Source organism: Pleurodeles waltl, chromosome 3_1 (genome assembly GCF_031143425.1).
Source record: "Pleurodeles waltl isolate 20211129_DDA chromosome 3_1, aPleWal1.hap1.20221129, whole genome shotgun sequence".
NCBI lineage: Eukaryota > Metazoa > Chordata > Amphibia > Caudata > Salamandridae > Pleurodeles > Pleurodeles waltl.
Window position 1 is genome coordinate 1,027,874,601 of NC_090440.1, and position 25,873 is coordinate 1,027,900,473.

The following is a 25,873-nucleotide window of genomic DNA, read 5'->3' on the forward strand; positions in this document are numbered from 1 at the left end:
GGATTGGGTAGGTAGATTAAACTGGAGTGACGTGACTGGGTGGGGTGGACTGGATTAGAATGGAGTGGGGTGGTTTGGAGTAGGTTGAATTTGAGTGGGTGGAGCGGGGTGGATTAAAGTGGGGTGGATTAGATTGACCTGGAGTGGGGTGGATTGGATTGTACTGGAGTGGGAAGGATTGAGTGAAGTGGGGTGGATTGGACCACTGGAGTGGGGTGCACTGGATTGGAGTAGGGAGGGCTGGATAGTCTGGATTAGAGTGGGTTAGGCTCAACTGGGGTGGATTGGATTGGATTAGAGTTGGGTGGATAGGAGTAGACTGGATTCAAGTGGAGTGGGTAGATTGGAGTGGGGTGGGGTGAGATGGACTGAAGTACAGCGGGGTAGGGTGGAGTAAACTGGATTGGAGTGGGGTGGATTAGAGTGGATGGACTGACATTGGGTGGGGTGGATTAGATTTTGGAGGGGTGGACTGGAGTGGGGGACTGGACTGGATTCGATTAGGGTGGGGTAGATTGGATTGGTTTGGGGTGGATTGAATTAGGGTAGGTAGGATTAGATTTGGGTGGGTTGGGTTGAATTGGGGTGGTGTGGATTGGAGTGGAGTTGGCTGGACTGGAGTCGGGTGGGGTGGATTGGACAGGAGAGGGATGGATTGGACTGAAGTGGGGTGGACTGTATGAGAGTGAGTGGGGTGGATTGCAATGAGGCGGGTGGATTGGCATGTGGTGAATTGAATTGAGTGGGGTGGACTAGATTTAGTGGGGTGGATTAGATGGGGTGGATAGGACTGGACTGGGTTGGAATGGAGTGGGATGGAATGTATTACAGTTGGGTGGATTGTGGTGCATTGGACTGCAGGGAAGTGGGATGTATTGGAGTAGGTGAACTGGATTGGAGTGTGGTGGATTGGATTGGAGTGGATTGATTGGGGTAGGGTGGACTGGATTGGAGTGGGATGGGGTGGGGTGGGGTGGTCTGGATGGACTGGATTTGAGTGGGCTGGATTGGAGTGGATTGGAGTACAGTTGGTTGGATAGGAGTAGATTGGATTAGAGTGCAGTGGGTAGCTTGGAGGTGGATTGGAGTGGAGTGAGATAGAGTGGAGTGAACTGGATTGGAGTGGGTATTCTGAAATGAAGTGGGGTCGATTGGATTTTGGTGGAGTGGACTGGAGTAAGGGGATTGGACTGGATTAGGGTGGGGTGGATTGAATTGGGGTAGGTAGGACTGGTTTGGGGTGGGTTGGGCTGAATTAGGGTGGTATGGATTGGATTGGTGTGAAGTTGGGTGGACTGGAGTCGAGTGGGGTGGACTGGACAGGAGCGGGATGGATTGGACTGAAGTGGGGTGGACTGTATGAGAGTGAGTTGGATTGGAGGGGGTGGGCTGCATTAGAGCGGTGTCGGCTGGATAGATTGGACTGTAGTGGGGTACGATGTGGTGGACTGAACTGGGGTGGGTTCGATTGGATTAGATTGGGGTAGAGTCGGGTGGATCAGAGTAGACTACATTACAGTGGAGTACTGTGGATTGGAGTGGAGTTGGGTGGACTGCATGGGGTGGATTGGAGTGGGGTGGACTGAAGTGGGGTGGATTGGAATGAGGTGAGTTTAATTTGTGTGAGGTGGGGTCTATGGGAGTGGAGTGGAGTGGGGTGGATTGGAGTGGGGTGGATTGAATTGAGGTGGGTGGATTGGAATAGGGCAAATTGGATTGACTGGGGTGGATTGATTGACTGGGGTGGATTAGATTGGGTGGATAGGGCTGGACAGGGGTGAGGTGGAATGTATTTCAGTGGGATGGGTTGTGGTGGATTGAGCTGCAGAGAAGTGAGATGGATTGGAGTGGGTGAACTGGATTGGAGTGGGGACGACTGGATTGGAGTGGGTGGGCTGAATTGATGTGGGGTGGATTGGATTGGAGTGGGATTGACTCAATTGGAGTGAGGTGGATTGGACTGAGGTGGATTGGACTGGAGTGGGGCTGACTGGACTGGAGTAGGGTGAGTGAACTTCATTGGTGTGGGGTGGATTGGATTGGAGTGGGTGGATTGGATTGGAGTGGAGTGGATTAAGGTGGTTTAGAGTGAGATGGATTGGAGTGGGGGGATTAAAGTGGACTGGAGTAGGGTGGATTACGGTGGATTGGATTCCTCTGGAATAGATTGAAGTGGGGTGGGTGGATTGGATTGGAGTGGGGTGGAATGGGTTGTAGTGGATTTGATGGAGTGGACTGGAGTGGGCTGGGTTGGATTTGAATGGGTTGGATTGGATTGGAGTAGGATGGGTTGGACTGAAAAGCATTGGAATGGATTGGAGTGGCCTTGGTTGGATTAGAGAGGGGTGGATTGGATTGGAGTGGGCTGGGATGGATTGGAATGGGGTGGATAGGCTGGATTGGAATGGGGTAGATTGGACTGGAGTGGATTGAATTGGTATGTGGTGGGATGGATTGGACTGGAATGGGCTGGATTGGATTGGAGTGGGATGGATTGTGGTGGACTGGAGTAGAGTGCATTGGGGTGTGGTGGGTTGGAGTGATGTAGATTGGATTGGGGTGGACTGGAGTGGTGTGGGGTGAATTGCGATGGAGTAGGGTGGCTTGGAAGGGGTGAGGTGAATTGGATTGGAGTGGGGTGAATTGGAGTGGGGCAGACTGAAGTAAGGCAGACTGGGGTAAAGCAGATTGTTTTGGATTGGAGTTGGGCAGATTGAAGTGGGCAATTTGTTTGTAGGTTTGGATTGCAGTAGGTCAGATTCGAGTGGGGTAGATTGTTTTGGATTGGAGTGGACAGACTGTAGTGGGGCTTGGAATGGGGCAGAATATTTTTGATTTGAGTGGGGCAAAATGGAGTGGGGAAGATTGTTTTGGGGTGGGGCGGATTATTTTGGAATGGAGTGAGGCAGATTGTTTTGGATTGAATGGGAACACATTCTTTTGTATTGGAGTGGGGCAGATTGAGTGGGGTTGAATGTTTTGGGTAGGAATGGGGCAGACTGTTATGGATTGCAGGGGAGCAGACTGGAGAGGGGCGGATTGGAGTGGGGCAGATTGGTCTGGACTGGAGAGGGGTCGATTACAGTGTGACAGATTGGAGTGTGGCAGATTGTTTTGCAATGGAGCGAGGCTGATTGTTTCGGAATGGCATGGGGCAGATTGTTTACGACTGGAGTGGGCAGATTGAAGTGGGGCAGACTGGAGTGAAGCAAGCTGGAGTGAATTGGACTGGGACAGGTTGGAGTGGGGCTGAACATTTAGAATTGGAGTAGGGCAGATTGTTTTTGATTGGAGTGGGACAGACTGGAGTTGGGCAGAAAGTTTTAGATTGGAATTGGGCAGGTTGTTTTGGATTGAAGCAGATTGGAGTGTGGCAGATTGTTTTGGACTGGAGTGGAGTAGATTGTGGTGGATTGGAGTGGGGCAGATTGTTTTGGATTGGAGTGGAGAAGTATATTATGGATTGGAGTGCCGCAGATTATTGTGGAATGGAGTGAAGATTGTTTTGGATTCGAGTGGGGCAGATTGGAGTGGGGTGAGTTGGACGGATTGCAGTGTGGTGGATTGGATTGGGGTCAGTGGTTTGGATTGGAGTGGTTTGGATTTGAGTGGGATGAATTGGATAGGTCTGGGTAGAATGGATTGAGTGGTGTGGGGTGGACTGGTGTAGGGTGAGATCGGGTGGATTGGACAGGCATGGATTGGAGTGGGGAGGATTTAAGTGGGCAAATTGCTTTGTTCTGAAGTGAGGCAGATTGGTTTGGATTGCAATAGGTCAGATTCAAGTGAGGTAGCTTGTTTTGGGTAAGAGTGGGCAAACTGTAGTGAGGCAGATTAATTTGGAGTGGGGCAGATTATTTTTGACTGGAGTGAGGAAAAACGGAGTGGGTCAGATTGTTTTGGAGCGGGGCAGATTGTTTCGGAATGGAGTGAGGCAGATTATTTTGGATTGGACGGGGACACATTCTTTTGGATTGGAGTGGGGCAGATTGGAGTGGGGTTGAATGGTTTAGATAGGATTGGGGTGGATTGTTATGAATTGCAGGGGACCAGACTGGAGTGGGGCAGATTGGAGTGGGGCGAGTTGGTCTGGACTGGAGAGGGGCAGATTGGAGTGTGGTGGATTCTTTTACATTGGAGTGGGGCTGGTTGTTTTGGAATGGTGTGGGGCAGATTGTTTAGGACTGGAGTGGGCAGATTAGAGTGGGGCAGACTGGAGTGGAGCAAACTGGGTTGGATTGGACTGGGACAGGTTGGAGTAGGGCAGATTGGAGTGGTGCTGAATATTTAGAATTTGAGTGGGACAGATTGTTTTTGATTGGAGAAGGACAGATTGTTTTGGATGGGGCAGATTGTAGTGGAGCAGATTGTTTTGGACTGGAGTGGGGCAGATTGTGGTGGACTGGAGTGGGGCAGATTGTTTTGGATTGGAGTGGAGAAGAATATTTTAGTCTGGGGTGGAGCAGATTGTTGTGGATTGGAGTGGAGATTGTTTTGGATTGGCGTGGGGCAGATTGGAGTGGGGTGGGTTGGGCAGATTGCAGTGTGGTAGATTGGATTGGGGTGAGTGGTTTCGATTGGAGTCATCTGGATTTGAGTGGGGGTTATTGGATTGGTCTGGGTAGAATGGATTGAGTGGTGTGGACTGGACTGAGTGGGTTGGACTGGTGTGGGGTGAGATGGGTTGCACTGGCATGGATTGGAGTGGGGCGGACTAGACTGGAGTAGGGGTGGATTGGGGTGTACTGCACGATTATGTGTTAAAGCATTATTTTGGAAGTTACACATAAGAAAGAAACAATGCTGCTTTACAATATTTAGAACAAGACTATCGCCAACGTTTGAGAACAGCGCCTACAAGCAAATACAAAAGAAAACATGAGTGCAAAGTGAGAAAACAATGCTTGGCAAACTAAAAGAAAAAAAGTTAACTATAGAAAATAAAACTTTAAAATTTTGTATGTTCTGCTGGGCATGTTTTTGCCAGGAACATGCCTTCTGTTTGCAGGGCACTATATGTTAAAATTAACAAAATAGTACCTCAATGAACTCTGGAGCAGCGGATGGGTACTGACTAAGTTAAATCAATCAGTGCTTAGTCTCTGCTCCATGAACAGGAAGGGAAATGATGACAGGCATGCATAGTGCAATTGGAAGGCTGTAAAGAAGAGTGCCATGCAGTCCCAAATGGTAAGCAACAGGCGGGCTCCAAGCCTTTTTCTGTTTACAAGAGTGCCTCGCAAGCGAGATGCCTGGGCTAGCACATGCTATTGAGGGCCAGACCCTAATAATGCTATTGCTGATAGTGAACAGCATCAGCACAAAAAAGCACTAGCACAACGATGCATATGCACGCATTTGTCACCACACCTGAGCATGTATAAGTCATGGCGCTTTGGCAACCCTATTGTGATGACACATGCACACATATGCCATGGCATGATATTGATGGGCATCATTATGGCTATTTTTAATTTACTATTGCAAGAAGGAGTGGGGATGGATCCAGCTTTCTGGAGCAGCACATTAAAAAACGAAGAAAAAGATGTGCCAACATGCATTTGCAGAACAGTGTAGCCCAGTCCCACAATGCAGCTGTCCAGTCCTTCACCACAGCTAAAATAAGAAATACAGTTAAGGAAAAAACAGGATGAGGAGGAGTGGGGGAGTGAGTAAAAGCTGCCAAGCAGCTGACATAAATAGTTTTACTACTGAACAATTGTAGGCCACAATTGCATGCGCAGGAGTGAGCCCCATGCAAGGGCTTGGAGTCAAAGGTTCAAGGCGTGGTTTCCCTTGAGGGTTTGTGAATGCCCACATACGTACGACTCATACTCTGCATATAACCCGGCATTTGAAAATAGCAGATGTAACATTACCTTCCAGAACAAGCCTGAAAAACTGCAAGTGGCACAACTTTACAGGCATACTACTGCGAGTCTTTGTATGCTGACAAAAGTCGCACATTTACACCGAGTTTATGAGGACATCCGTGGCAGGCAATGTATGACTTATCTTTGCGAATGTGGCTCGCTGTGTTTGTTCTGTACTATTATATCAGAGACCCAATCCCGTTGTAACAGAAGCTTTGGGGATGCCCTTTGCTTCTTCCACAGCATTCCAGTCTCACATTGAGGGCTGTACCAACGCTCTTCAATGCCTATGCCCATCTTAAATGCGAAGCCACCACCAAAGGCCTATAATGAGGGGGTTTACACAATGCATACGCCCCTCTGGCGAATAGCTGTAACGCTACGCGGCCATTCCACCCAATCAAGACTGAACATTCTAATGAGATCAGGAAGAGACAGTGGAGAAACCTTCGAATGTTGGGATAGTTATCCTAGAGCAGCCTTCAATAGTCTTTTAGTTTGTTGCCTTCAATGGAGTTCTCTATATCCCAAAATTATAACTGCATCTATGATATATACGTATGCAATGTTTGAATCTCTACTATTGTCCATGTATACTCCTTTTTAATGATGCTGTAGTAAAATGCATTGTGCCTTTGTCCCAACTATGTCAAATAAAGCAAATTTGGTTTGAAGTTAATACCACAAGCAGAATGAAGCCTTGTGATGTCTTCACCATTCCATCTGGGAACATCTTAATTAGTATCCTGCTCACGTCAGACCCGCCATAGTGCTCTGTTTTGGTTACTGTGCTGTACTTTTACACAGAGGAAGCTTGTGTGCGCCTCTTCTCTCCTTCAGTCGGTGAACCTTTAAACATCTACCAAGTGGCTTGTTGCGTCTTGGAATGTTGGATATGTTTACTGCGAACCTTTCCTTACTAATCAGTAAGTACTACTATTGGGGACAGAAGACTGCGGTTGTCTGGCATGGCTGCTATAGGTAGTATGGCCGTGAAAAGGCATTTACGGTTTACATAAGAGGCCCTGTTTCTCTACTGAACTGTAGTTCTCTACTTCTGCCGTTTGCTTTTTGCATCATCAGTTTGCTTTTTGCATCATCAGCGTACGTTTTATGTAATAGCAGGTCTCAGGTCACAAAGATGGAAAACTTTTGGCTTAAGCAAAGAACCACTGGAGTCCTTTTTCCGCCTCTGAGTTAACATTAGGTGAAGTTACTGTTTCGTGTAATACGCTTTTTGGCAAAATTACCCCTTCATCACACTCAAAATTGTTGTATCCACGCAGAAGTTTCTGCTATACTACCACACCTTTTACCGAGTGTGACTGTTGACTGTGCGATATATAGTGGCACAGCAGGTGTTGAACCTGTCTGGGAGACTGGCCTAGTTGCCTCTCTCATCTTTTGGTAAATTGGTCTGCTAGTGCCCTGCAAACAGGTCCTTCACCCGTCCATGTAGAGAGTGGATTTTGATTGTGTGGCTTTCTGGGTAAGCACATTTGATAAATGTGGCTATAGACACTAAAATCCATTTTGTATTTGCTACATCCAGTAACCACTAATTGCCCTGGGAATCCTGAAACAATTCCAACAACAAACATAACATATGCATAACTCACCTGATTTTTGAGAAGTCACAGGTGGTGTTAAGGCGCTGAATTGGGTTGTAACTGAAGGCAATGCACTAGTTTTAACTGAAGAAAATGTTTTGTGCGGCACTGAGGCCAGTATATTCTGCTCGGTGATCTTAACACTTGCGGTTGAGCTCACTCCCATGTCTGTGATAGACATTCCAGGAATTTCGTGTGTACTGGAAGTATGATCGATTTCTATTGAAGAAGTTCCAAAGAGAACTGAATAATGTGTTGTCAGCTCTGCATTCAGTGACTCAGTAATTCTGGAAATTGTTTGGACTGGTTTCTTTGTTGTCAACTGTGATGTTGTAAATTGATCTGATAATGTTGTTAAATCAGGCGTAATACTGTTTGCCTGTTTTGGAGTCTGATAGTGATGTGCTCCCTGAGTGGAACTTATTTTGGTGGCCAAAAATGCTGTGGTTTTTTCAAAAGTGTCATCTTCCCAAGTGATGCTGGAATCCGTAAAACTCTCTGTTCTGCTTATTCCACTTGTCATTGACAAAGAAGTGTTGAAACGTTCAGTTGCAACTTCTGAAGAAGACAACATTGGTAAGCCCATGCTCGTGGTGTCGTCTGTTTGAGGTGAACCTGTGGACAAGCTACTGTGATCCAGGGCTGTGGAAGTGTCCACTCTAATACCATTCTCTCCATCTTCTCTTGCCACTGATGAATGACTTGTTTGAAAGCTCTCAGTCGACAAAGATGTAGAAGACAGGGATGAAAAAAGGGTTGGTGACCATGAAGATGGAATTGATGTTGAAAATGAAGGTGTCAGAGATGGGCGTTGTGAGGGCCATGAAGGCAACAAAGAAGTTGATGATATAGAGGATGGAACTTCTGAGTCGGTGGAAGGTATTGGAAATGGGGATTGGGAAACCACTGGCACCAAAAAGGTCACTGGTATACTAGAGGTTGGTGTCGGTGGTGATGGGAAAAATGGGGTTTGGGATGTGGATGATGATGCTATCAAGGTCTCTGTGGAAGATTCTGGCATTATAAATGACGTGGACACCTCAGAATGCATTGATGAAAAGGGTCCCCTTGGAGTGGATGAAAATGACTCGGATGACAGTGGTGAAGGAGATGCTGAAGACAGAGATCCGTTTAACGAAGAAACAAATGAATCTGATGATGATGATGATGATGATGGGCCAGTTGAAACAATGTCAGACCCACTGGTCGTCACACTCGACTCCACAGGAGAATCATGTGTGTTTGCTTCACTATTTGTCGTATTCTGGAGAATGTCAATCGGATCTAAGGTCTCACTCCAAGAGTTGTAGGTCTGAGATGGATGTGTCAGTGTCTTAGAGGACTGAGATAGGAAGCCCTCCCAGGAAGCTATGGTGAAGTGTGTGTCACCCTTTAAAGCCCTAGTCCTCCCAGCGTCTTGTACTGAAGACGAGTCTGGGGGATCTGATGTTTTGGATATATTATAAGACACAGAGCTTTCAGTGATTTCCGCAGACATACTGCTATTTGTTATGGATAATAAAGTTCGCTCTCCGCCTCTGTTGTATGTTGTGGAAATGTACATGCTATCAGTGTGAGATAGGGATGGACTTTTTTCTGCATCTCTGCTGCTGGCTGGTTCTGGGCCTTTTCCTGTTTCTGAAAAGAGAAATAGGATGACAATTATAATTTACTCAGATATCAAAGTTACTTGTTTTTTTACAACAGTTCTTTCCTTATCAATACACAGAGCTTGTGTACTAACTCTGCACAATGACATTTGAATGTTTATTGATAAGAATGCAGTTTCATATTTTAAAGAATGTAAAACAGAGAGTTAACGTGGCTATGACAGTGTGTCTGTCTTCTTATTTTTATATACCATTTTGGACATGTTAAAAATAGTATTATAGACTGATATTATAGTATGGAATTTCATCCCATGAGTTACAGATGCATAAACTATGGAAGCTATGGAACAGACGTCCTACATGCACTCTGAATAGCAAGGACCACCTCATGTTCCCAAAGGCCATCAACAAATTGCTGTTTGTTTCAGCTCTTGAAATAAGATCAGGCTCTTCTCTTTTTATTGCTCTGAAGTAGTTAGAACATTTTCACCAAACAATTCTAATTTTCCATTGTACACTTCCTCAGTAATCCAAACATGTAACACAGTTCAAAGCAGCAGGCGGGACGGTGCCCCCGGACCAAATGGCTTGTCATCAGCCCTATTTAACACAAACCCACCAGCATCGGCCGTGCACTTAGGAAAAGTATACAACTATGCCTTACACCACCAATGTATTCCTGACTCTTGGAGGGGCGCAATTATAAACCCAATCCATAAAAACGGGGACCATCAGACACCAAGGAATTATTGGCTGATAACCCTGTTGGACACAGAGGCAAAATATTTTGCCAGCATGATACTGGAAGACTTGATACAATGGGCTGATGACAATCGTATAGTTCCACCGAACCAAAATGGGTTTATAAAGGGCCCAGGAACTTTGACTAATATTCTGGCCCTATCACTAATCATAGATAAACACAAGCTAAATAGGCTACCTTTATATCTGTGCTATATGATTTCAAAGCTGCATTTGATTGTGTAGATCGAGAACTACTCTGGCATAAATTGGCAATCAAGGATATCCCAGACCATCTACTAAGGGCAATACAATCTGTATACGGACACCAAGGTACGGGTGAGGATCAGCAACGGATCAATTCTATCTAGGAAAATAATAACAACAAAGGGCCTTAAGCAGGGCTGCGTTTTGGCCCCTTCTATCTTTAATTTATTTTTGTCCAATATATCTTTCGCCCTGGAGGGGCCAAACTTTCATGCACCAAAGCTTGGAACCATGCACTTCTCAAATTTGTTATACACTGATGACGTGATCCTGGTTGGTCTTCAACGACTGATAGACAAGCTGTCTGCATATTCCATCGACAAAGGGATGCTAATAAATATTTTTAAAAAACAAGCTAATGATGTACATGAGGAGAAACAAGGTTAGTTACAGATGGTTCCTCTATGGCCAAGAACTAGAGTGGGTTATTACTTACGGATACCTAGTTGTCTTATTTGATGAAAAAGGGACGTTTCAATTACATCAGAAAGAAATGCTTCAAAAAGGACACACATTGATGTTTGCCTTTCACATTTTACAATCTGCTCTGGGACATTTTAATTTCTGCCACTATTGAAGGTAATCCGAACAAAGCTTATCCCAGCTACTACATATGGAAGTGAAGCTTTGCAAGGAAGAGAAGGTGTGGTTCTAAATCGGATTTTAGTAAGGACTTTTAGATTACATTTTAAACTCCCCCCAAATGCGTCCTCTGCCCAAATAAGGCTTGAGTTTGGCCTCATTAACCAAACAATCGCATGACAAGGGGACTATACATAAACATGGAAATGAATCAGAAGTGCAACGGAAAGTCGTATCTGCCAAGCCCTTTGGCAGGAGCTGCAGAACAACTATACAGCACCAGCCTGTCTTTATTGTGACTTGGCTATCAAGAAATTGGAGCTCTCTGGAATATGGGTTCGGAAATTACCCCAAATAGTTTTCAAAAAGCAGGTTAAGGTCATTGCGAGACTTTCCCTTGGGACTGACAAAGCAATTTCATCTTCTCACTCCCATGCATGGACAGTTCAAACCGGCTAACAGACCCTAAAATATATGAAAATAGGGTGGTACAGTCACCTAAAAATAGAATTTATGCGATACCGCTTTGGTCTTCACCCTGGAGAGCATACAGGAAGTTCCAGGAAAGGTGCAGCCCCAGAAGGTCCTTGCAGACTTTGTTCACTGGGAGAAGATATTATCATGCACTTCACATGTCTTTGTCCAGCCCTTTTACGGGAAAGGATACTTCTTCTGAAACCATTTTTAATCAACATCGGATACGTAACTGTCGTTCAGCAGTAATCACAAGCTTAAATCCCACAGGCATCCCTTTGAACTGACAATATTTAAAGTTTTGAAGAGTTGTGGAGAAAAAAAAGTGTCTATCCCAGTAAACTGATTAATATATTACAGTTGTATTCCTTGTTTTGCACAAAAAATCTTTTTAATAATATCGCGTTCACTTTGTTGACGAGTATACATGCTACCACTCTTGTATTTGTAATGAATGTAAAGTGACTCTGAAATATTCATGAGTGATGAAGGTGATGAGATCTGTGCTTTTATTATTTCATTGTTTTAATAAACCTATCTATCTATCTTCTTCTTGGTCTAGATCCAGCAAATGGGCCAGTGGCCACATAAGGAACGTGGGTTCTTACCCTGCTGTAGGGGTCGTAAAATACAGCAGTAATCATGATATAGTGGGCCCCTCAAGCCTCTAGGCCCCGGTACACCTACACCTGATACACCTTTGATCGTTCCACCCATGTAATGGGAATAAATCCTGAGTCACCTCTCCTTACTAACCACAATGGCCATGAGGTTTTCTATGGATACACATAAGCAGTAACTAGTTTGTTCCAGTGGCTGCAGGTGGTGACTACTGACACTCATTTATGGGGATTAAGAGTTATTTTTCATCATCAGACTTTGACAACGAGCAGGAAATAAAATACAGATAAAGGGAGAAAGAAAGAGGAAGAGAAATATATTTGTACGTTCTTCTTGGTCTAGATCCAGCAAATGGGCCAGTGGCCACATAAGGAACGTGGGTTCTTACCCTGCTGTAGGGGTCGTAAAATACAGCAGTAATCATGATATAGTGGGCCCCTCAAGCCTCTAGGCCCTGGTACACCTACACCTGATACACCTTTGATCGTTCCACCCATGTAATGGGAATAAATCCTGAGTCACCTCTCCTTACTAACCACAATGGCCATGAGGTTTTCTATGGATACACATAAGCAGTAACTAGTTTGTTCCAGTGGCTGCAGGTGGTGACTACTGACACTCATTTATGGGGATTAAGAGTTATTTTTCATCATCAGACTTTGACAACGAGCAGGAAATAAAATACAGATAAAGGGAGAAAGAAAGAGGAAGAGAAATATATTTGTACGTTACTGCATTGTAAAGTCTTATTTATACTCAGGTCGACTTGCTCTCTCTTTCTGGTTGAGGTCAGAAGATTGTGACGTATGAGGGCAAAAGCAATTGCTTTTACCTTCACGCCTAGATCCATACCTATTAACTTACTCTCAAATGGAGGAAGCCAGTCTCTGAGCTCATTGTCACCCTACAAACAAGCCTTCAGTGGGATCACCTGGCTTTGAAACTTCCCACTCCACCCAAAGAATTGAAAGTCTATTGGTTTCAATGGTATCACCCTCCAAAACCCATAACCTGACCCTTTTTGGAGGCATAGACCGCTGGGAGATGAGATAGGGCCTACAGAAAGCCTAATAAAGCTTATCCCTGAGATTGCTTGCTCAAACTTTGTGAGTACTGTATTTGGGTCTGTGTGAGGGAGTAGAAGGGTACGACAGAAGGCACAACACCCTGATAAACTCTAATTGTCATGTTCTGTATTCTTTCAAAAAGGCAGTCTCCTCATCAGACATGGTGTCCCAGTGCCCCTTTTCTAAGGAGAATAGGAATGTGAGAGTAGGCATTGATGCTCTGTCTTCTAGTCCTCTCGGGTAACATTCTACAAACAAGCAAGGAAGGTATAAAATGTTGTTGAGTAGTAACCAGTCAGATTGAATTTGAAAAAGGTGTTAATTCCAAAGCAGAACTGTCCCAGCAAATGAGCATGGTCCAATGACTAAACACTGGAAATTCATTGCTATACTAGTGCTCCAAAGCAGTCCAGTTCAGCATGGTTGGCAATCTGTTCTTCATCAGGTGAGATCTTGACATAAATCATTGACTTTTGGAAGCCACATCTGCACACGGGATGCTTGGAGTTAGACATCAAAGGGTCCTTCTTAATGATGGCATTCATCAAGCTCTGTAACAACCAATCACTACCCATGCCCCCTTTGCACAAAGGTGGTCAACATATTTATATCTTCACAGTGGGCCCGATCCACACATATTTTTGTATAATTTAGGTATGCAAAAAAATCGGTGTGTCGAAATGCCATGTCTTAAATCACTGAGTGGGCATTAGAAACATTTCCGAAGGGCAAACTGCACTCAGAATGCTGAAACAACCTGCAAATTTTGTGAATATTTCAGTCAAACGTGTATGGTTGGGGGTTCAGAAAGGGGGACTAAAGTGGATGGATGGCTGTGTCAATGCAGTGGATAACAACCAACTAGTATGTTTGTGGTTACTCCTCAGCTTTCTGTGGGAAGACTGAATATTGAATCCAGGGACTCTAATATCGTGGACAAAATGTCAAGGTACAAAATATTGAAATCTATGTGTAGATTTTCTATACCTCTATACCTATAACACACATTTGTACCTTGATGCTTATATATATATATATATATATATATATATATATATATATATATATCTATCTTCTTCTTGCTTTTCGATATTTTGTTCCCCGTTATTTTGTCCACAATATTAGTTGCCATCATATTCTTGCACTGGCTCTTCAAGAGTACAATCTGTATGAGTGCCTCCACAAGGTGGGAAAGGAAGTAGCACATAAATATTTCACTAATTAATCAGGAAGGAGCATCACCACAGGTAGATATATTTTCTACATACAGGGAACAAACTCAGATGTCTAATGCATGTTTCTGCATTATTTAAATTTCATCCCTTCAATATAATGAACTACCCGCTGGGCAACCAAAGATTAGAACTAAACAGAAGGCAATGACCTTTGAGGTAAAACAGGTGAGGGAGCGATACAGTTGAACCCCACAGTATGGAACCAGAAAACCTAGGATCAATCCCAGCATCCTTGCATCATCAAAATTTATTTCAACAAGCTTTCTTTGTCTTCATTTTCACTTATGAGAGCACCTTCAAATATGCGAGTTCGGGGTCTGCAGTCTACAGAAACCTTTTGTCTTTGATTTAATACACTATAGAGGTGCTGCATGATCATAAGAATCTAGGCTACATATAGGGTACAACTGAAAAGTAACTTGCCTCTTAGTGTACCAGTAACATTGACGTCACGATTCAAGACATGGACATCTACTTACTTGTTAAAAAAAACTATCACGTTTAATAATTTAATAAATGTCTGTCCACGAAGTGATATAATCTGATGTACCCGAGTAAAACGCTTCTGTGTGTTCATGAAATGCAGTTGTTTGAATTTTGAAGTGGCTGTATCATATTTTTCTAAGATGTTTGTTGCATAATTCACATGCCAAACATTTTCATAACTTGGCTCATTTATTAAACACGTCAACACAACGCCAGATGAATGCATGCTGCCCTTTTGAGCTTGCGTCAAGGGCACTGGGTTGTGTCGCTTGAAGGGAACTTTGAGAAAAACAATCCTAAAGCGAGGGCGTGAATACCAACACTGGGTGTTGCAGGACTCAATGCGGCATGACAATGTTTATTAGATTTTATTGGGCTGCCTACTGCCACGGGGCAATGAATGCACATTTACTGAAGTGAAGCGTTCACATCTGTTTCCCACACATTCCTGCATGGAACTCCTCACCCCACCCCATTCCTAATCTTTCCCGCCTAGATAAGCGTACTCTAAAATTAGCGACGGACAGGAAACAGGAAGCAGCAACGGAAATCGTCTATCTACCTTTCTCCCCCATTTAGGCACACTCAGCTGTTCACAAACCGAAAGAGTGTAGCGACTGCCTGCTTTTTGAAAATGTGCTACTTTTTTGGAGAATTCAAATATCCGGTGCTTTAAGTGGAAATACAGAAATGCAGGTACTCCAGAGTACCTGCTGGCGTCTGAGAAGAGCCGGTACTCTCCCATTACATGTATTGCAGAAGTGTTGAGAAGTGCAGGTACTCTCACTTTCAAATTAAAGAAGTGCAGGTACTCAGTATCGGACAGTACCTGCCCATTTAAGCACTGCAAATGTCGTAAACCTGCGCTTGGAAATCTACACAAATCTTACCCTCCCCCTACTACAGTCCAGTATCATGCGAGTCTATTACTCTCCTGTTTAATGTGAGTGTAAAAGTGCAGAAGTATCTTAACTTTATTTAGCTTTTTTCCCTTAAAGGTGCACTCATCTGGTATCGGTTTTGTATATTTTTAACACCCATTTTCACACTTACTTCAGTTTTTGTTGCTCAAGTTTGTGTAGAAAATGGGGAGTAAAACGAATAGAAAGGTTTGCAAATACCAACGTTGCAACTTTGTGAGCATCCACGACCGCCTCAAAGGCCACCCGAGTCCACCAAGCCACTGGCAGCAAACCTATTCCAAAACACTGGGACGGTAGAAAATCCACCATAGTACTGGATTGTCCATAGTCAGAAGTTGAGTTTAATGGTGTAAAAATCCACACGTTTTAATTTTATATCTTAGGGTTTGTAAATTACCCCAGCAATTTCCATTTTTGACAGTCAGTGCAACAGCATTGCACAAAAATCTGTCACATAAAACTGTGAATATGTTGTTCTATGTCTGGTAATGGATCTGTGTTGCAGTGTTGCTGTGGCACTAAGGCCAATGTATGTCACTGCCACCGGCAGCACCAACCACCACAAATGTCCCTGATGGTACCTGATTGCAACAAATGGGAAAAAAATTGTCTTATTACTACAGGAAAAGGAACACCCATATGACAAATAATCAATTGCCTATGGGCTCTGAAAAGCCATGAGCCGGACCTGCAGCGGAGATGCTCTACTCATGCCAACCAGCATCCCTGGCCTCACCGGGCCATGCATCCGATGACGACCACATACTCATCGACTACTTCTCTGGCATTAGATGGGTGCCAGTGGTCTTTTTAAAGCATTGCTTCGGCTGCTATGATTTTAGGTTGAGGACTTATGTGAGCCAAAGCGGTTTGTTGAAACAAAACCTGGAACCCAAGTTCAGGGCGGCTCAGGACTCCTTGGGGTTTGTGGTTTCCTTCCTGCCTTCTCGTCTAAGGGAGGCAGATCTGAGAACAGCAGGTTCAAAAGCAGACGCGTCTCCTGGGGTGGAGCCTGAAGCTGAACAATAAAATGTTGCCAGTACTTATCAGAATGTATCTTTTGTCTAGACTAAGAGCAAGGTTGGCATTTTTAACATCCGTTTTCCAAACATGATAAATGATTACAGCATCCTGTACTTGTTTTTAAATTTAAAATGCCTCTTAGTGCATTCGCTGTAATGAAGGGACATCTGCAAGAGAAAGAGCCTTTCCAGTGGCCCGTGATGTAGACATGTTTTCGGAAGGGGCTTCTAGGATACAAATGGAAACCGACAACCTCAGTTCCAGTTAGCGGTGAAAGGGGAGAACAGAGGAAGGAAGAGGCAGGATTAAATGCCACCAATTCCAGCCAGCAGCCCACTTCAGCACCATGCCTGCTAGAAGTCCTCAGGCTGGCTAGTTCCTAGGGCAGGTGTGTTGTTAGCCCAAAAGAGCAAAGTCCATGCCAGATTTTCATGATACATGGATAAGACACTTACATAGCGTTGATCAGTATGCAGCTCATATACATAGTCAGTGGTTATCTTTAAATCTAGCATAGATCCGGCCCTCCTGAACATGTGTTGAACACTCCCATTGTAAGGAGCCAGACATTTGGGACCGGCTGTACAAAGCCATTTTGCAATCAGAAACTTTGTAATTCACAAAGTCACAGGGTCTGCGAATGCAAAATGTCTTTTTGATACATATGAATGCCATTTTGCAAATCGGAAAGCTGCAAATGGACTATTTGTGATGAGATCTATTAGTTCATAGGTCAGATCACAAATTGCATTCCCAGTCACAGACTAGTCAGAGTGCAAACTGCACATCCCTGGTTTGCGTATGGGAAGGGCACATTTGACCCAGTGCCTTTTCCAATGCATAGTATGAGATGGGTGTAGAAGAGGCATATGTGGTGAATCAATGATTGCTGAATGTGGTGTTTTCTTCCCGCTATATGTTAGGGGTTGTAACACAAATGGAGCAAAACAGAATTTAGATACCCAGAGGTAAGCAGTCAGGCTTCTCTTCTCAATTTGCAGATGAGCAGCTGAAAGACTGAAGGAAAGCATGCCTCTGAATTGGATTTAAAGTTACTTAATAAAAGTACCACACGTAGCGCTGCAAAGCAACACACCATTTCTGCTTGTTGTCCTCAGGTGTAAGGCTGGTACAAATGAGGTGAAATTGTGCCTCAACGGCGTGTATTAAAATGGCAAAGTAGCCACCAGGGCCAGAGAAGGTGCAGCATTACGCTGAATATTTTGCCATTCTTTGGTACATGATACAGTAAAGAATGATTTAGCCTTCATTGCCGCATAGTTAGGACGGCCCACGCCCCCTGGTAATAGTACCACATGACTTGCAGTGATAAAGAACAGCAGAAGTGCAGCACTTAGGCCCATATTTATACTTTTTAGCGCTGCATTTGCGCCGCTTTTCGACGCAAAAACGGCGCAAACTTACAAAATACAATTGTATTTTGCATGTTTGCGCCGCTTTTGCGTCTAAAAATGACGCAAATGCGACGCTAAAAAAGTATAAATATGGGCCTAAGTGCTGTCTAAAAATTGTTTAATTTACATGTTAGTTCCATGTCTACATTTCTACGTTTTCTTAGACGGGTCTGGTGGCTCAGTGGACTAATTCTACACTGTAATACGCTTTGGTTGATCTCATGATCACAATTTCGAATCGCAGTAGTTTCACTCAGACTTTTATCGGTCTGTGGTTATTTCAGCACCAAGATGCACTGTAGGTTGAACGTGCGCTTCACAAATACACGTTATGTTTTAAAGTGGAAGGTTCTAATAGACTGTTAGCTTTATCTGATTTCCCCAGCACTGCTCAAAAAATGTTTTTTTCTTAATTTTGTGTTTTTAGAGCACACATCTGGATAGGTTTCTTGGTGCTGGGCTGCAGGTAGAGTCAAACAAAATGAGCTGGTAAAAGGAAAGTAGAACATTCATACAAATAAAAAAAGTGGCAATAACCACGTTTGAAATCGTTCTCTGAATTTATGAAGACTGTAGGTAATATGGAAGCAGAGAGGTAAACTAAAAGGCTCGACCAGCCCCACGTTTCCCTTTAAATGCGCATAAGGCCTGATGTTCCCCACACAATAAATGTGAAGGACAGAATCTGGGAAGGACTTTCTACAGACCCTTATGACATAGATCGTTTTTGCCTCATCACCAATAGCACCTCCATTATATTTGAGATCAGTTACAGCCTGCTACTCCCCGCACATCTCTTGATATCTAGGAGATATTTCTGAAATGTTATTGCTATCACACCCACATTCCCATCTATGTGCAAGACAATCAGCTCAGTGTCACCGGGGCAGTGTTGGGTTGGCCTGTCAGGCAGTCTTGCACTGCCAAATGTGCCAGCTGGAAAAGGTCAGTGCGTGTGCTGTGTTTTTTAGCCCACGGCAGAGGCATAGCACAGGCCCCTATAGCCCCTGTGACGCAGGGGAACCCCTAGCCCATGGGTACTCACAAACATTTCCTCGGGGCCACAAAGAACTCTCTCTGGCTTGTGCGAGGGCCGCACCTAAACCAGCAGGGAAGGGTTCAGGTGATGAAAGGTGGGAGTAGGGGGATGCGTAGCAGATGCGGACAACAAACCAAGCCTTTGCATGACTTCTGTCTGCCACCAATGCTCTCTTCTCATGCACAAAGAATTAAAGTCAAAGCATAAACTTCTCATGTGAAACACAAGAGGAAAAGAGAGACTCATCTGATGGCTGAATTGCAAAATGTGAAACCAGACAACCTGGTATCTGTCCTGGCTTCCCACTTGACCAAATTGTGTGATCCTAGGCAATTGCTTAATTTCACTTTGCCTAATTTTTCTTCACTATCACTTGAGAGTCTTTGAAATACACGAGTTCCAGGTGTGCGCTGTACAATACCTTTTCTTGTGGTTTATTTAATAAACTATAATGGTGTTCCAGTTACATAACAACCAGGACTATGCACAAGGTGCACCTGACAAATGACTCTTCTTTTAATAATGCCATTGATTTCCGAATATGGGCAGTATGATTGTTTCCAAGATCATGTTTGAAAAATATCACTGCTAATAAATGTCTCTCAATGCAGTGACATAATCTGATGTACTAAGGAAAAACGCTCATGCATGTTAATAAAGCACACTTTTTTAAAGTTTGCAGAGACGTTTATCATGTCTCTACATGTTTAGTGCAAGATGTTTTTAAAACTAAAGGTGTTCCCAAAGATAAGTTGGCTAGGACACCATCTCTGCTTCTTTACTATTACTTTAGTTAACGCGTAATTAAATGATGTACATTTCACGGTTTTCTAAATGTTCCTTCTCTGTCGTGTACAGCAGCCAGTGCTGCTATTAACCAGGGGGCCACAATTAGAGGTCAAGAGGGCCTCATGCGGCCCCGGTCCGTACTTTGAGTATCCCTGCCCTAGCCCTTCAGTGGGGGACCAATCCTTCAAGGTGGCCTCATGCAACCCAAGGTAAATTAATTTCCGTGAAATAAGGGAGACTTAGGTGGCCCCAATCACATTTTGTAGAGGGGGGAGGCATCTTTTTGCGCTACACCACTGGCCACGAGACTGAAAAAAAAATGGCCCACACACTGGCACTTTCAAGACGGCCCATCTGGTAGTGCCACTGCATTGGTGTCGATAGAGAACTGGCGGCCATTAGGCCAGAACGAGCGGAGGGGCTCACCAGAAACATGGATGAGGCTAGGAGACACAGAGCAGCCCTAGTATGCCTTAGGATGGACATGGTGACCCTCACTAATACGCAGTTCTTTTTTGAAGGTAGTGGTGCCCAGACTCAATTTTGGGGTCCAATTCTTGTTTTTCATCCTCAGATCTTAGCGATAGTGAAAGGCAGATAAGATGGAGGGAAAAAGAATGAGAAATAAGAAAAACCATGACAAAGGGAGAAAGTAAGGATGAAAAGAACTACCAATAGAGAGACAGGAACTGTAGGGTGATGGAATAAAGAGGCATGCAGTGGAATTAATATGAGGCAGCCTTGGCACCCAGCAACCCTGCCATTACGCTGCTTAGGCCATAGGCTCCAAAGAAAAGATTTAAGCCACAGTGAAGTAATGCGCAAATCACCTTTATTTTACATTGGTAAAATAAACTCCACTCGACAGTCTCCAAGCGCCCCCTAATACCGCCGCTCTGTCCAACCGTCCTCGCCGTCCTCACTCTCCCGGCGTTTCCCTCGCGCCGCCGTCCCAACGCCTAGCAACCCCTTCACCATCGGGGTTCTAGTCGCGAGGCCGTGCGCGAGGGTACGCACGTAAATACAACATTGAGTTTTTTTTTTTTTTTTTTTCAATATTAACAAACCTCCCCCTAAAAGAAAAACAAAAGAACTAAGACATTAAGAAACATTAACATTGATTCAATTTGCAGAAAAATCATGCAGTTTGCAGAGTTATAACTCGTTCCGTCAATGACACAGTTTCCAAGGTAACTTTCGTACTCTATCACTCCTGCGTAACACAAGACCCTCATCTCCACTCTTATTCACGTCCGATCTTAACATTGACTCTCGCTTGGTGACACCCTGAGGATCCCAGTTCCCCTTCAGTTTAACCACCTTGGATTTGTTCCACCACTTGTTGCCTTGCACCCTCACTGCATTGCCCAAAACACGTTCAACACAAACAGGTTCGGAAAATTTTGCTTTACCTTTCTTAACAAACGTTGGCAGTTTTATCACTACCCAATCACCTTCCACCAACAATGACTCTTTAGCCCCTTTCTTATTGTCAAAATATCTCTTTTGTGTAATCTGCTTGTCTTCCACATTGGCCTTGATAACATCAGCACGCTCTCCAACTAGCATTTGTTAAAAAAACTTAGACATCCACCCAGGTTTGATTTGGGTATTGGGCTTTCTCCCTTTCAAAGCTTCAAAAGGAGATACCCCAGTGGTAGAATGAGGAGTTGTTCTATAAAACCAAAGCATAGCCTGTACAGATGCCAACACATCACACCCATTCTTCAGAGCCCACCTGATACAGTCCCCCACCACACGGTTGAATCTCTCCACCAAACCGTTTGTTTGAGGTTGATAGAGGGAACATCTCAGGTGTTTGACTGAACCTTGGTTCAGAAATGCTTTAAACTCATCAGACACGAACTGAACACCATTGTCCGAAATAATTTCTTCTGGAAAGCCCTCATTCATAAACACTTCTCTTAAAAAGGTCACTAAAGATCTAGCATTAGGCTCCTGTACAAATTTGACATAAGGCCACTTCGAGAAATAATCCACTACTACATATGCATACCGTAGTCTGGAATTAAGTAAGTGAAAGGGTCCCAGCATATCCACCCCCAACTTCCGCCACGGACCTCCAGGACACGCAATAGGCATAAGGGGTGGTGTCGCAGTTTTCAGACTCTTGTCTGAATTTGAACATATCGCACAATTTTTTACCAAATGCTCAATTTCACTGTCCATACGTGGCCACCAAAAGTTGTCACGTATTCATCTTTTGGTCATAGTGGTGCCCAAATGACCTTCATGCGCCTTCTTCACTATTAAACTCCTCAATTCCTCCGGAGGAATGAGTTTATCATTTCTCAAGAGAATGCCCTCCTCAATTGTAAGTTCATCTGAAATTTTCCAGAATGGCTGGCTCGCCAACGTCAAGTCTTTCTCATAAGGCCATCCTTCAGCAATGAACCTCATTACAGCACACAACTCATTATCTCCAGCCAACTTTTCCTTCCACTCTGTCTCAGAGCAAACACAAACATGGTCAACCTCAACCGTTGCAATCATACAACATTCATCGTCCACCATCTCATCAGTCGTTGAGCTCAACTGCCTGGGAAATCTCGACAAATAGTCTGCTCTTATATTCCTTCCGTCAGGAATATGCATGACCTCAAAATCATATTGCATGAGCCCAGCTACTAATTTAGCAATTCTAGGTGTGCCTGTCTTATCATTAGTTCCTTTTAATATTGAAACCAAAGGCTTGTGATCCGTCTTTAATTCAAAATGCCTCCCCCACACATAGCTTCTGAATTTTTCAATGGCCCAGACACAGGCCAGCAACTCCTTTTCAATTACGGAGTAATGCACCTCTGGTGCCCTTAAAACTCTGGACGCGAAGCCAATGGTGTTTTCATCACTCCCAACAGTTTGAGTCAACACAGCCCCCAATCCAATATTGCTGGCATCAACTGTTAGGCAACATTGAAACCTTTGGTCATACGGTTTTAACACTTTGGCTTGAGTTAAGTGGACTTTGATATCTTCAAACGCTCGTTCACACTCAGCACTCCACTCAAAACTGGTCTTATCCTTCAATAAATTTGACAAGACTCTAACCCGACTAGCATACTCCGGTATGAACCAGAAGTAAAACTCACACATGCCTAAAAACGCTTTCACCCCAGCTTTGTCAGTAGGCGGAGGTGCTGCCTTAATAGCATCAATTAAACCAGGTTTCGGGCTAACACCCTCCTGACTAATCACATGACCCAAATATTCCACAGAGGGTTTCATGAATTGGCACTTTTCCCTTCTAAGAACAATGCCATGATCCTTGAATTTCTGCAACACCTGTCTGAGGATCTTGTTATGTGCCTGTAGATCAGGGGCGTGAATTAAGACATCGTCCTGAAACACCAGTACATTGGAAATACCTTTCAACAATGTGCACATAATCCTTTGAAACACTGAGGCTGCAGAACCCAACCCGAAAGGCATGCGGCAAAACTGGAAAACACCAAAAGGCGATACAAATGCTGTCAAATACCTGGAATCGGGATCCAGCTCCACCTGATGATATGCACTGGCCAAATCTAACTTCGTAAACACCTTTGCGCCTTTAATGGTAGACAACATTTCCGTTATATTAGGTAAGGGATGTGAGTCCACCCATATCTCTCTGTTTAGCGCTCTCAGGTCCACACAAATCCTCAACTCTCCATTCTTTTTCTTCGCTACCACCAGTGGAGAAAGCCACAAAGAGGACTCAATGGGTTCTATAATCCCCTTGTTCTGTAAACTTTCTAATTCTCTTTCCAGATCTTCTCTCACACTGAAAGGCACAGAGCTAATCTTATGCTTGACAGGAGCAGCATGCAATTTTACTTTTATCTTATGTTTAAAACCTTTCAGCTTTCCCAACTCTCCTGAAAAAACTTTGGGAAACTCGTTGAGTAGACCTTCAATCACATCCGTTTCTCTAATCACTGCAACCTGTTCCAATGTACCTGGTCGCAACACCATACCAAACAAACCCTGATGGAACCAACCTAAAATGTTCAAACCTTTAGCCGCTACATAAATTTTCCCATGTATACGTCTCCCCCTAAACTCAAGTATATCCTCAAAAAAACCTTGAAGCTCAATCTTCCTCCCTTCATAAGACACTGAAGCCCTGTCTGGTGGCTCAAGAGCGCGCTCTTTCCAATTCTGGTTGAACAAGTCGAGAGTAATCATGGTAATCCTAGCCCCTGAGTCCACCAGCAAACGCAAGGACTTGTTTCCAACTCTAACACACACATACGGATCCACACAGTTATCGGGATCACCAGACTTAACCACACCACTATCAACAACTAAAACCATATCCTGAACCTCTCCCATGAGGTGCTCAACTGCTTCTTCATTCTCATCCATCACTGTCACAACAGATTCACGTTTGCCACCTTGACACACTTTAGCAAAATGCCCAACCTTGCCACAATTCCTGCATTGGATATTCCAAGCAGGACAAGTCTTAAACCCTTTTTGATGAGGCATATTTCCACATCTAAAGCAAACATTTTTTTGTTTAAAAAAAACATTAGAATTAGCAAACCTAATGTTCTTCTGTCCACTTGTTTTAACTACTGGTTTTTTATCTTCTCTGTTGGTGACGGCGTTGACCCTGGTAGCTGCTGTCTGTTCAATTTCTCTGGACGACTTGATCGCCGATTCGATGCTCTTTGCAATTTTTATGGTTTCAGTCAATGTTGGATTGTCCAACGATAACAATTTCTGTCTGATAGACTTGTCTGTCCCTTGGCAAATAAATTGGTCTCTGATGAGTTGATCACCCAGCGCTTCAAACTGACATTCCGCAGCCAGAAGACGCAACGCCGAAACGTAAGTGTCAACATCTTCGCCAGAACGCTGTTCTTTCTTAAAAAACTTATGCCTGGCCACCACCAAGCTGGGAGGAGCATCAAACCTGACGCTCATTTTCTTCACAGCTATTTGGTACTCATCCATTTCACCATCGTCCAATTGTAAATCCGGTAGGTACTTAAAAATAGCCCTCCCTTCGAAACCAATGGAATGCAGGAAAAGACATTTTTTGCGTTCAGGTCTGTACCGTGATGCCCCTATCGCCCCTAAGTACGTCTCGAAGGCATCGTACCACTGCTTCCATACTATATGTGGTTCGCCAGGGCTCTCTAGAAATGGTGGTGGAGGGAGAACAGATTGCATGTTGGACCCAAAAATAAATTACAAAACAAATATTCCTAGAAACAGGAACAGAAATTGTAACACCCTTTCTTGTAAACGTTTTTGTATGTTGAATATAAATAAATAATCCAACCAGCCCTTATTGCTTCCTAGCTAGTTGAATCATGAATAAATAACTCCTCAAATGCATTCTAAATGACCATAATGCGTATACAGAGAGTATAGGTATTCCTTTCCTTTTTAACTTTTTAGCAAACTTATTTCTGAATGTACAATGGGGGCGTTGCAGACCCAAATCCTTCTTCATCAAAGGTTCATCTTCAATTATGTAACCTCTCCGCATCAAGACACAAAAAGGCCATTTCTATAGCTGGTTGCTGTAATACAGGAAGAAGAAACTCCTCCCACGGGGTGGAGTAAGACAGATCCAAAAAATAAGCCTGCTGTCTTCGTGTATATCCTCCACGATCGTGCTGGCACACGAATAAGGCGTTGGGGGCAAAGTTGAGAATAGCTGTTAAACAGCTGATGCGTGGGCCCGCTGTGCCTGAAGACCGGACCACCTCGTCGCCAAAATGAAGTAATCAAGGAGGACGGTAAGCGCAAATCACCTTTATTTTACATTGGTAAAATAAACTCCACTCGACAGTCTCCAAGCGCCCCCCAGTACCGCCGCTCCGTCCAACCGTCCTCGCCGTCCTCACTCTCCCGGCGTTTCCCTCGCGCCGCCGTCCAAACGCCTAGCAACCCCTTCACCATCGGGGTTCTAGTCGCGAGGCCGTGCGCGAGGGTACGCACGTAAATACAACACACAGCACTAATTTTTTCAAATTAATCACTGCTTATACTTCAGTAATACCCAGTACATATGTGTCAACGTGTGATCCTGAGTTTACCAGAAGATGTACTAGTAACACGCTTTGAAGTCTAAATTCTACCTCATGCCTCTTTTACCCAC

At 44.1% G+C, this 25,873-nt stretch overlaps 1 protein-coding gene across 1 annotated transcript in view; it reads right to left on the minus strand.

Annotated features, from left to right (window-relative positions):
* HEG1 (heart development protein with EGF like domains 1) overlaps positions 1–25,873 on the minus strand; it is a 215,594-nt gene that overhangs the window by 109,509 nt on the left and 80,212 nt on the right. The window contains exon 2 of the mRNA XM_069224283.1: positions 7,493–9,121. Within this exon, the coding sequence (XP_069080384.1) occupies positions 7,493–9,121 (1,629 nt within the window). The remainder of the gene's footprint in view (positions 1–7,492; positions 9,122–25,873) is intronic.